The sequence below is a fragment of the Caretta caretta genome, chromosome 5, assembly GCF_965140235.1.
Source record: "Caretta caretta isolate rCarCar2 chromosome 5, rCarCar1.hap1, whole genome shotgun sequence".
Taxonomy (NCBI): Eukaryota; Metazoa; Chordata; order Testudines; family Cheloniidae; genus Caretta; species Caretta caretta.
In genome coordinates, this window is record NC_134210.1 from 62,068,329 (window position 1) to 62,081,421 (window position 13,093).

A 13,093-nucleotide genomic window follows, 5' to 3' on the forward strand; every position below is an offset into this window, starting at 1 on the left:
AATGAGGAACATTGGTGCAGAAGCTCATTATGCTGCTGCCTACCCTGTTTGGTTTTTTGGGGGGTGGGAAGGGAAGGGAGTGGAGATAAAACAGACTTCCCTCTTCAGACTGGCAATCTAGAATCCTTTAACTTACTACTAAAAATGGAAATAAAAGAATAGATTGCCAATCAAAAGCAACACTGCAAAACAGGTATTGGCAGTATAGGACACTGCAGACAGGAGAACAGGAATCTTGAACAGCCATCTGAACAGGAATTCTGATTAGCTCCTCTGTCTTAAGAGGAAAGTGTTGCAAACGGTGTTCGAGACTACTATGGCCCAACTGCTCTCCGCTTCTCTGGTCTCAGTGCTTGTCTACATGGGGACACTCAGGAAGGTTAAAGCAAAGGGATACTTAGGGTTTGTCTACAGTTACGGCACTGTAGTGGCGCAGCTGCACTGTTGCAGCTGTGCTGCTATAGAGCTTAGTGAAGACACTACCTCTGCCGATGAGAGCGCGTCTCCCATCAACTTAGGTAATTCACCTCCCCAACAGGTGGTAGCTATGTCGACAGGAGAAGCTCTCCTGTTGACATTGTGCTGTCTACACTAGGGGTTAGGTCAATATAACTACATTGCTTATGGGCGTGGAAAATCTACACCTCTGAGCGATGTTGTATTGACTTAAGCTTGTGGAATAGACCAGGGCTCAGGAAAAGTAAGGTGAATTAACTAAAACAATGAAGTTAATATGTACAAGTTAAAGCACGTCTAACCCTTCAAGGTAGACGTTCTCATTCAGAAGTAAAATGGCCTTAGTTCTCTATAGCGTGGTAAATAAAGGCCACTTTACCTCTGAAATGAGAGCATCCACGCAGGATTTAATGTTTTAATTTATGCATGTTTACTTTGCAGCTTTAGTTAATTCTCCTTAATTTTCCTGAGTGTCCCTGTGTAGATAGGCCTTCAGAGAAGAGGTTTTCTTTAGCTGTAATTAATTAGAATCATGAAACAACTTTAGTGTGTAAACCTTGTTATGATAAGTGTCAGGATAAATCAGTAACCATAGTTACTTCTTGTAACCAGAACTAGAGATCGTATGTACAGTTATTATATAGTCTATAAACTGCAAACTCTTAATAGGTAGCTTGTTAGTCAATACACCAGAATCTTTTGTGCAGGCTTTTTAATAGAAATATACAGTGTAAATTTTTAAAATTTGCCTTGAAAGTTCTGTAAGTACGCAGCAAAGTGTTTGTGTATCCACCCAAAAAGATCCTATAGTACTTTAACAATATCATAGAAATTACTGCATACTTTTACAATTGAAGCTGATGGCACTGCTTTATTTCCTTAGTAATACAATTTTGAAGTTAAATGATTGAAAGAGCAACGTATATTTCTGCATGCAGTGCTTATTAAAAATACTGTGAGTTTGAACTGCTGTTCTTTCTTAGGATTTGAGGCATTCATAAGCTTACTATTAGTGCAAAAATTGTTTCCCAGACAAGAAAATTATACAGAGAAATTACAAAACACAAACCCACTCTTCTATTTGTTGCATCTCGTCAGTTCAAAAACGTAATTTATCTATTTTTTTGTGTGCAAGAATATTTGTATAGACACTCTCTTGCCTATAATAATAATAATTGATGCATTTTTTTTTCCCCTCTGTAGGACATTTTTGACAGTGACTGGTACACCTCTCAAAATCTTATTGGAGGAGCTGATATCATTGTGATTAAATACTCTGTAAATGACAAATCTTCATTTCAAGAAGTAAAGGACAGTTATGTTCCAATGATAAAAAGAGCATTAAATCATTGTTCAATTCCAGTCATAATTTCCGCTGTTGGCGCAAGAAAAAGCGGTATGTATTAAATCTCCTATTATAAACAGCTGAAATATTACCTTGAAGTTAGATGTTGGGTAAATCACAATGAAGTCCGATTACATCTTCAGTCCAGTCATGGTAAAAAGTTTTTGTTTTCTTCAGAGTTTGTCCCATTGACAAAAAGATGTGATGTGTTAAGGTGTTGTAGATTGACACTGATTAATTTTAATATCAATATTATGCGTTTTTAAATTGTTGTTGAATAAAGACAATGAAAATTAATGATATGCTTTGATCTCTCTCAAATAACACTCCTGTATGGCTCATAATCTTCAGGAATTGAACCAGGAGCTCTGGATCTGCTTTTGGAGCTAAAAGTCTGTTAGCTTGGAGGGACTAAGAACTACAGTGTGTTACGGTGCGTGACACTGGGACAGGAGGGCTAACCCCTCTGACTACAAAGTGGGGAGAGATCAAGACTGTACTCAAGATCTTGTGGAGCCTCTAGACATCAGTTTTGATTTAAACACATAACTGTAGTGTGCTCTATATTCCAGAGCAGTGGTTCTCAACCTATTTACCATTGTGGACTGCATATGCAGCTCTCTGTGTTATGTGGGCCGCATCCACATTCATATATATAAAAATACCTGTACATCTTTCTTTTTTTTTTTTTTTTTTTTTTAAAGTTTTTAGTATGTGTTATGGCAGCCATATAATGCAGAGACAGGATGCCCTGTCCAGGGCAGAATGCCTTCCCCTCCCCAGCGATGGCCCCCCTCCAGCATTCAGTCCCCCACTGCCCCAGATAAACCCAGCCCTTCACCTAGGGATTGCCCTCCAGACCCTCCCCCATCCAGGGACTGTGCCCCAATATCTAGCCCCCATCCAGGGACTGCCACCAGTCCCCCAACCTAGAGTCTCTCCCCCATGCACTGGCCACGCACCCCTCCCTGCACCCCCTCAAGTCGTCGTCCCCCCCCGTCTCCCTCCCCCCCTCCCCTGGTCTCCTGCCTCTTCAGGTGGCTCAGCTGTGCAGCCCATGCTGCCTGTCTGCTGCTGTGGTCCTAGTACCGGGGAGCCTGCTCCAGCCAGGGTCACTGGACCTGCGAGTGTGTGGGATAAGGTGGGTGCCAAGCACCCTGGTCTCTTGCTAATGCCTCTGGGCCCAATCCTGCAAGGGGAGCTGATGCCTCAAGGCTAGATGGTGTGCTGCCCCATTTTTGCACCCTCCTGCCCTGCCCTAGTTATGGCCCTGAGGATGTCACATGGGCCGCAGCTGTGTGCTGGTTGGGCCGCAGGTTGAGAATCACTGTTTCAGAGTTCCCATGTACCAATATAAAAAAAACAAAAACTAGTATAGTGTTTAAAAAGGGAAAAAAGGTACATCGGGTACCAGAATAATTTTAGTAAAATAATTTTAACATAATACAGAATATTTCACTGTGATTAAAAATTGCAGTCATGGTGTGTAAACTTCTCAAAATTCTCAAACTAAGCAGAATTAAATGTGGCCTGTAATGGACTGGGAGACCTCCAGTGATCACACGTTACTGCATTTGTTATGTGTGGTACTGTGTTGGTTCTGCCTACACTAGGAAAATTTCTTTTCTTTTGGCTTTTTAAAATTTGTTTGATGATGATAGTTTGGTGTTTTTCATTCTTTATTCTATACTTCTTCCAAGCATTGTGGTATTGCTGATTTTTTTTTTTTATACACTTTAAAAGTCAGACCAGGACTTATTAAAGAAATCTGCATCTGTTTTACTTAGGGCAGCATTTTAAATTTGACATGGTATGAATTAAAAAAAGGGATATATGAACTGGGTATTCTCGGAGGCAGATCGTATCAGCAGATTTCTATCCAATGTCGATACTGTTTAAACAATCAAACCAAAAGAACTTTATTTTATAATATAACTTCTGTGGAGATATTACCCAAGTAGGCCTTGGCAAAATTGAATGTATCTCTCTTCAGTGAACCAAAAAGAGCTGCTATTCTGTATTTAAAACCTTATGAACGGTTTTGTAGTTCATTGACCTGGTAAAACATGAGAGCTTGAGTAATGTAGGTGGATGATAAATCTTCCAGTTGTTCCAGAGTAACAGCCGTGTTAGTCTGTATTCGCAAAAAGAAAAGGAGTACTTGTGGCACCTTAGAGACTAACCAATTTATTTGAGCATAAGCTTTCGTGAGCTACAGCTCACTTCATTGGATGCATCCGATGAAGTGAGCTGTAGCTCACGAAAGCTTATGCTCAAATAAATTGGTTAGTCTCTAAGGTGCCACAAGTACTCCTTTTCTTCTTCCAGTTGTTGTTGTCCGATATAATGAAGTGAGGGTTAATTTAACTAACTATATGTTTGGCTAAGCCAATTCTTTTACTTTTTACTTTTTCCTATAAATTTGTTTCATAACATATGCATCACTTCAGATGACCCTGAACCTTTGTATCTTTTTTTTTTTTTTCTTCTTGATAGTGAAAATAAGCTTTGGAAATAATTTTATTGGGAGAGTAGGCAATATTTTGCTAAGTTTAGGCTTGGATCCTGTATTGTGATCTGTTTGAGCAGACTGCTGTGCCACACAGAGCCTCTCTGATGTTAGTAGGCCCTACTTATAGAGCCCTACTAACTTCAGAGGGGCTCTGTGTAGGCACAGCTATCTGCTCAAACAGATCACAATACAGAACTGGGACTCAAATAGGTATGGAGCAAAAAAAATTGTTGGCATAATTTGCTTCTTGCTGAGGTGGTTGGACAGTGTTTGGGTTGTGAGATGTATACATTATGAAAGAACATGTTTATAGATGGACAGAAGTTTTTTCTATTGTCTGTTAAAGCGAAGCCACCGTGACTAATGCAAAAATAATTGTTCCTTCCTCAATTAACCAGTGGTTCCAGGGAAATAAAGTACAAGGTTCTGAACCAGGGGGGCAAACTTTTTGTCCTGAGGGTCGCATCAGGTTTTGGAAATTGTATGGAGGGAGTGGTTAGGGGAGGCTGTGCCTCCCTAAACAGCCAGGCATGGCCCGGCCTCTGCCTCATTTCCCCCCCCCCCCCCCGACTCCCTGTCCCCAGCCACCCCATCCAACCCCCCCTCCTTCCTGACTGGCCCCCGGGACCCCTGCCCCCATTCAACCCCCCACTCCCTGCCCTCTGACCACCCCCAAACTCCCCTCTCTATTCAACCCCCGCTCCCTGCCCCCTTACTGTGCTGCCTGGAGCACCGGTGGCTGGCGGCGCTAAGCCGCACTGCCTGGCTGGAGCCTGCCATGCCACCGCGCAGCACAGAGCACCGGGTCAGGCCGGGCTCTGCAGTTGCGCTGCCCCAGGAGATCCTAGCCCCGCTGCCCCAGGGTGGCAGGTTTGTAGAAATCTTGATGGTGCCCAAACTCTGCCTCTACCTGCCTAAGGCTCTGGGAGGGAGTTTGGGTGGGGCAGAGGAGGTCTGGGGTGCAGGCTCTGAGGAGGAGTTTGGGTGCAGAAGGGGTGAGAGGTTGGGCTCTGGGAGGGAGTTTGTGTGGGGGAGGGGGTCTGGGGTGCAGGCTCTGGGCTGGGGCAGGCTCTGGGCTGGGGCAGGGGGTGGTGGTGCTGGAGGGGGTGAGCAGTGCAGGCTCTGGGATGGAGTTTGGATGTAGGCTCTGGGCTGGGGCAAGGGGTGGGGGTGCGGGAGGGGGTGAGGGCTCTGGGAGGGAGTTTGGGGGAAGGAGAGGGTGTGTGGGAAGGGGGTGGAGGTGCAGGTTCTAGGATGGAGTTTGGGTGCAGGCTCCGGGCTGGGGCAGGGGGTGAGGGGTGCAGGCTCTGGGAGGGAGGGGGTGCAGGGGTAAGGGCTGTGTGGGGTGTGGCAGGGGTTTGGGATGAGGGGTTTGGGGTGTGGGAGGGGGCTCAGGGCTAGGGCAAAGGGGTGGGGTGAGAGCTGTGGGGTGGGGCTGGGGATGAGGGGTTCATGATGCAGGAGGGGGCTCGGGGCAGAGGGTTAGGGCGTGGGGGGATGAGGGCTGGGGATGAGGGGTTTGGGGTGTGGGAGGGGCTCAGGGCTAGGGCAGAGGCTAGGGGTAAGTGGGGGTGAGGGCTCTGGCTGGGGGTGCAGGATCTGGGGTGGGGTGGGGCTGAGGCGTTTGGGGTGCAGGCAGGCTGCCCCGGGGCTGGGGCCAGAGAGGAGGACTCCCCCCAGTCCTCTCCCCACCGGCAGCAGTGAGCTCTGGGGGGAAGGCCCCTCTTCTCTGCCCCAGCAGCACACTCACCACTGTCACTGCACGTTGTCCTAGGGCCCCTCTCAGGTCCAGGAAGCCCCCTCACTTCCCCTGTGGTGGTGGGGGGGGGGGGGGCTGCCATCACATGTGCGCCTCCTCCACTGCTGCTGCTCCTCACTGTAGCTTCACTGGGGGTGAGGGATGGGGCTGCCCCTTGCCCGGGATGGGGCAGGAGTGGTGACTGCGGACAGGGGGGTCCCCTGTGCTGGTGGAGCATCCCACCGGAAAAGGGAAGGGTCCGAGGCAGAAGGGCAGGGTCAGGGTCAGCCTGCCCTGCCACTAGGGATGGGGGACACTAGGGCCCTGCGGCGGCAGTTGATGCCGAGAGCCTGCAGAGCAGAGTCAGTGTGGAGCTGCAGGGGAGAGGCAGGGATGGTCTGAGGGCCAGGGGACACTTGCAGGAGGTGCGGGGGTGAGAGGGTGGCAGGCAGGGCCAGGGGACAGACCTGGCCCCAAACATTGGTGGAGCCCAGGCCCTGAATATTGCTGAAGCTTGGGCACCATGGGCCCATACAACTTGCCAGCCCTGCTGTCGCCTAGAGCATTGTGCCGGCGGCGCTGCGAGCTGAGGCTGCAGGGGAGGGGGAGTAGTGGAGGAGGGGCCGGGGCTCAGGTGCCGGGCAGGAGGGTCCTGTGGACCGAATGTGGCCTACGGGCTGAAGTTTGCCCACCTCTGTTCTGAACAGACAGTCACACAGGACACAATCATGACTCACTATATAAACTTGCACAGGGAAGTAAAGGGACCATAAAGGTAATGCTCCCCCTTACCTCTTTGCACATGTTTCCTGCATCCCCAGGCACACTGCAGGGGACAGAACAGTCTCTATGAGGCTGCTGCTTCTCTCCCACATATAACTGGAATCATGTAATTACTTCCATAGCACATGGGGGCTAATTTAGATTTGCACAAGCATCTTTAATGCTGATGATTCCTATCTTTTCAGTGCTTGATTTCACAACCTTCACATTCTTTTAGTGTGGTGGGTTTTTGTTGTTGTTGTTGGGTTTTTTTATGTTAAATTCAGTCTGTGTCAGATAGTTAATATTCTGACTTGCAAGAAAATGTTTGATTTCGTAATGTACCAGTATTGGAGACACAAGGTGGGATAAAGAACATCTTTTATTGGAGCAACTTCTGTTGGTAAGAGAGAGAAGCTTTCAAAAGCTTTTCTATCTCACCAGCAAAGGTTGGTCTAATAAAAGATATTGCCCTACCCACCTTGTTTCTCTAATATCCTGGGACCGACACAGCTACAACAACACTGCATGTACCAGTATTAATTAGTTAACTCTTTGATTTGTTGCTTACTATATATGTTATTTAAGAAAAATGTTAATAAATTGGAGATAGTCAAGGGGGGCAACAACAATTATAAAAAATTTAGAAAATGGGGGCTACGAGGAAAGGTTGAAAGAACTGGCTGGGCATGTTTAGTCTGGAGAAGAGAAGGTTGATGGGGGGTCATGATAAACCGTCTTCACATGTGTACAATTGTTATATAGAGGATGGTGATGGATTGTTTTCCATGCCCACCAAGAATAGGAGAAGCAGTAATCAGCTTAGTTTGCAGTAAGGGGGATTTAGGTTTCATGTTAGGAAAAGTTTCTAACTACAAGAATAGTTAAGCATTGGAACAGGTTACATAGAGAGGTTGTGGAATCCCTGTCATTGGAGGTTTTTAAGAACAGGTTAGACAAACACCTCTCGGGTATGGTATAGATATACTCACTCCTGTCTCAGCAAGGGGGATGGACTAGAATTGATCTCTTGAGGTCCTTTCCAGCCCTACATTCTGTGATTCTATGATATAATGTATATCTTCACTAGTATTTACAAGCCAATGTGTAGTGGACTATTTAATTAAAATGTCTTCTATAAATCTTTTGTTTTCTCAGAAGTACCTTGTACTTGTCCACTGTGCAGTTCAGACAGAGGGAGCTGTGTTACTGCTTCTGAAGGGATTCAACTCGCTAAAGAGCTAGGAGCTACTTACCTTGAATTGCACAGTCTCAGTGATTTCTATATAGGAAAATATTTTGGAGGAGTGGTAAGTGAGAAACTGTACTAAGTATGAAGATTTTATCTTTGCTCTGCTATCTCTCTAAAGCCAAATTTTGGCTTTAATTTAAAACAGTGTGTACCGTGTAAATGAGAATTGGATAACTGGGACAGTGACTCTGGGGCCTTATCTACACAAAACTTTTTTATCTAAAATTTTCCACTGGTGGTGCATTTTCCCCAGTTTTAGCAATATTGGGAGTACTAGAATTCCCTCTGTTGCAATCAACTTCAGGAAGTTTTTTGACAAACTCAAGGAACAGATCTTTTTCCTAGTCATATAATCTACTGTGCTGTCATTTTAATAATATGCTCCAAATTACTCAAGATGCTTAGGTGGGATGTTTGGTGTTAATTGCTCCATTGCTTACAGTTGTGTTCTACTTGTAAATGAGCATGTTATTGTGTTTGAATTTTAATGTATGCCTGAAATTTTTTTGTTTTCAGTCTTTGAACAGTTTAGAGTCTCCAGCAGTCTGTCCAGTCAGTTAAAATAAAGTTGAGCTCATTTCTTTTGCCTGAAAATGCAAAACAAGGGGAAGGAGAGTGATGAAAAAAATAAACCATGAACATTTTAATTACAAGTTAAACGTACATTTGTTGAGGCAAGGACTTTGGCCAGGTCTGCACTACAAAGTTTTGTCAGCATCGCTGTGTTTGTCAGGGTTGTGAAAAAAACACATAGGTATGTGGTCATAAACCCAAGTGTAGATGTAGCTGTACCACAGAAGAGTGCTTCTGTGAACGTAGCTAATTAGAGAGACAAGATGGGTTAGGTAATGTCTTTTATTGGACTGCTCGTGAGAGAGACAAGCTTTCAAGCTTACACAGAGCTCTTCTTCAGGTCTAGGAAATGTACAGAGTGTCACAGCTAAATACAAAGTGGAAAAGATTGATTAGAATAAATAGTCAACACACATTTTGAAGGGACCATTCAAGGTGAAGTGGACTGTTAACACCTCTCCAGTCATAGGGGAAAAAATGAGTGGGTGTGGGGGAAAGGTTGGCGTTAACACCTTCAAAAGACAGGCCTTGGAGCTTAAATTCATAACTTTTGTATGCATAACTTTGCATACAAAAGATCATGGACTAGATAGAGACAATGAATTTATGGCTTGTTACAACAATCTGTAACCCATTTAAACCCTCCACCCAGTTTCCCCGCCTCCCCTCTCCTCCTCCTTATGACTGGAGAGTTAACTGGGCACTTCATTTTGAAGGACCCTTGAAATGTGTGTTTAGCAAAAGTAGTTACAATCTGTTCTACCTTGTATTTAGCTGTGACGCTCTATACATTTCCCAGACCTCAGTGTAAGCTTGAAATGTCTCTTTCTCCAACAGAAGTTGGTCCAATAAAAGATCTGACCTCACTCACCTTGTCTCTTTAATATTCAGCAGGGACCAACACGGCTGCAACAGCATTACATACAGCACTGCTAATGTCCTTCAAGAAGGTGGTGTTACTATGCTGGCAGAACTCCTCCTACTGTCGTCATGCTGCATCTGTGCTAGGAGGCTGTGCTGTTATAGCTGTACTGGCAAAGCATTTGTAATGTGGAAAAATACTTTCTTTGTGTTTTTATATCCGTATAGGTAAAGTGGTACAGCCTCCCTCCCTGACTGTGGATGAGTTACACTGGTATTAAAGGTGCCTTAAAACTGTTTTCACAGTTGGGGTTGTACCAGTATAACTATTTAGGTTTTAAAAAAAAAAAGTTCTTCTTTGAATGATGTCCCTTTTGGGTGCTCCACTGTAGGTGTGTCAGTGTCCCCTGTCTGGGATTAGAGATCTTCATTAGCAATGCTGGTTGGACCACACGTGCGCACCTCCCCATCTCGCACCGTGAGTGGCATGTGTACATACAGCACTGTGCAGTCCAGCTGCCTCCCAGTTCCTTTTAAACTGCCTTTGGTCTGGGATGGAATCCGCAGCAGAGCCCACCTATCCTTTGAATTGTTAGATAGTGCCTTACCTGTTAGTTTTTAGTGTAGTTTAGTAGTTAATACTTTCCTTTATCACCCTCTACCTTTATTTAAAAAAAAAAAAAGTTTCCTTCCTCTTACCCTCCCTGTTAGTTCATAGCTTAACATTTTGTTTTCCTGTTTCCCGTCCTTCCTGATTCGGAAACTTTCTCCCTCGTCCTTATGCTCAGATCTCCTGAGTTTAAGTGGTGTGTTTCCTGCCAGGAGGCCTTCCTGGTAAGCGACAGTCACCCACAGTGCATCCACTGCCAGGGAGAAGGACATGTCCCGCAGAAGTGTACACATTGCTTCAACCTGACTGCCAGGGCCAGAAAAGATCAAGACATTTTGGCTGTGACTTCTCACCGAGTACAGCATTGTACCCTGTACCAGATGCTTCCGCTGCACGGTTCTCACACTCTGCTAGCTCATCCACTGATCCTCATTCGCCAAGTCATTCTAAGAGCACATCTTTTCCCCGTGCTGACAGGAAGAAACAAGCCCCCTCATTGCTCACTGCCTGCCAGAACATCATTCCCTGCAAGATCAGTTTCGGATATGAGATATAGCTCCAGAGACTGTCCGAGTACCTACAGTATCGCAGCTAAACATATGTCTAAAGGCGCTAAACGAGCAGACCTGCAGGCATCAGCACCATCTCTCAGCACCAGAGACCGCAATGCAAGACCTTAAAAAATAGTGCTGACTGCCCCGACCAGATCAACTTTGTGTGTCATGGCACCAACGAAACCACTGGCACTGGCAGCTCTGTCAGTACTGACATCGCTTTCAGCACCAACAAAACATGCGGCACTGGCCATGCTCGTGTCACTGGTTCAGCCTCCAGCACTGAGCAAACCCTTGGCACCGAGCAAATCCTCGTCTCCATCTGCTGGCTGCTCAAGAGAATGCACCTTTCCCTCAGCATCGATTGCATCTGGTGATGGGGCTTTCTCCTCTCCAGGAGGTCAGATACCCCAAGGACCTACTTGTATCTGACCTGCCTGAGTCACAAGTACTCGGACATGAGCTCCCTCCCCCTCTGTTCTCTTCTCTGGAGTCACAGCACTGCTCCCTTTCCCCTCCGAAGATGGCACCATCCTTCCCCCATGAGAAAGAAGAGGAAGACTACACCTTCCCCTCCTACCCCCCCTTACATTTGGGACAGGCACAAAGCACATCATCTACACATCCTCACTATTCATGACGCCTAATCACCCCAGGACAACACCATGTGCCATTTCTGAGCTTCCTATAGAAACCCAGCCAGAGGTGGTGGAATGAGACTCCAGACCAGAATCTGTGGCAGCAGTTGTAAATCCAGTTCCAGGAACCCAGCCAGAACCAGCCCAAATATCGAACTGGAGGAGCAGTCAGTACCAGAGCCCGTGCTTGCAACCCCACCGGAGTCAGGGGAGCCAGTACCAAAGGACGCCACAGAACCTACACTGCAGCAGCAGCTAGACCAGCGCAAGAGGCTCAACTGGAGACTGAAATACCACCTAGTGCAACAGCGGAGAGCGGTTCACAATCAACGGAAACAACCCCATCACTTGCATTGCTTCCAATGGGACTAAGCCCAAGTCCACAACCCAGCGAGGAACTAATGTCTCCCGCATCAAGGAAACAGTTCCAGGTAGAGCAGGAAGCGGATGAGAAACTCACAGGAGTTGTGGACGACGGCACAGAGCGACCCACCACCTCTCAGCTTTTCTAACAGGTCCAGGTTTATTATAGAAGGAGGACTCTTACACAAGGAGACTCTTTCTGGTGGGCACAAAGAGAACTGGCATCCTCAGAGACAGTTGGTAGTTCCAGCTAAGTATAAGGAAAAGCTCTTGAGCTTAGCCCACGATCACCCTAGTGACCATGCTGGGGTGAACACGACCAAGGACCGTGGGGAAGTCATTCCACTGGGAGGGAATGGGTAAGGATGTTTCTACCTCTATCCAGTCTTGTGAGGTGTGCCAGAGGGTAGGAAAGCCCCAAGACCAGGTCAAGGCCCCTCTCCAGCTACTCCCCATCATTGAGGTTCCATTTCAGCATGTAGCTGTGGATATTCTGGGTCCTTTCCCTAAGAAGAAACCCAGAGGAAAGCTGTAGATACTGACTTTCATGGATTTTGCCACCCAATGACTAGAAGCAGTAGCTCTAAGCAACAACATGGCTGAAAGCGTCAGCCAGGAATTGGCAGACATTTTTGCTAGGGTAGGTTGGCCCTCCAACATCCTTACAGATTTGGGAACTAACTTCCTGGCAGGGACCATGAAACGTCTTTGGGAAGCTCATGGGGTGAACCACTTGGTTGCCACCCATTACCACCATCAAACGAGTGGCCTAGTAGAAAAGTTTAATTGGACTTTGGGGGCCATAAGTAAATTCATGAATGAGCACTCCAGTGATTGGGACCTAGTGTTGCAGCGGTTGCTCTTTGCCAACAGGGCTGTACCACATCCAGTTTGGGATTTTCACCCTTTGAACTAGTTTATGGCCGCGAAGTTAAGGGGTCATTACAGTTGGTGAAGCAGCAGTGGGAGGGAGTTACATCTTCTCCAGGAACTAACATTTTGGACTTTGTGACCAACCTGCAAAACACCCTCAAGGACTCTCAAGCCCTTGCTCAAGAGAACCTACAGGATGCTCAGCAAGAGCAAAAGGCTTGGTATGATAAACATGCAGAGAGCATTCCTTCAGAGTAGGTGACCAAGTTATGGTCCTGAAAGCGCTCCAGGCCAGTAAGATGGAAGCATTGTGGGAGGGTTCATTTATGGTCCAAGAGCGTCTGGGAGCTGTTAATTACCCAGACCCTACCCTAAAACCTAAAGTATACCATGTTAATTCTCTAAAGCCCTTTTATTCCTGAGAAATCAAGCTTCTCCAGTTTACAGCCCAGGAGAGAGATGCACTGAGTGGCCTGAAGGAGTCTACTATGACGGAAAAAACAACGGTGGTGTGGAAGAGGTGAGCCTATCCATGACCCTTGGGCTCAAGCAGCGA

At 46.3% G+C, this 13,093-nt stretch overlaps 1 protein-coding gene across 7 annotated transcripts in view; it reads left to right on the plus strand.

The window, feature by feature from the left end:
• The window catches only part of RHOBTB3 (Rho related BTB domain containing 3), a 73,886-nt gene that overhangs the window by 14,167 nt on the left and 46,626 nt on the right, over window positions 1-13,093 (plus strand). For all 7 annotated transcript variants that reach the window (XR_012668476.1, XR_012668475.1, XM_075128584.1 and 4 more), the window contains exons 4-5: window positions 1,660-1,852; window positions 7,972-8,123. Coding sequence is in view for 5 of the 7 variants with exons in the window: in XM_075128584.1 (XP_074984685.1) it covers window positions 1,660-1,852; window positions 7,972-8,123 (345 nt within the window). In the remaining 2 variants the exon portion in view is untranslated. The remainder of the gene's footprint in view (window positions 1-1,659; window positions 1,853-7,971; window positions 8,124-13,093) is intronic.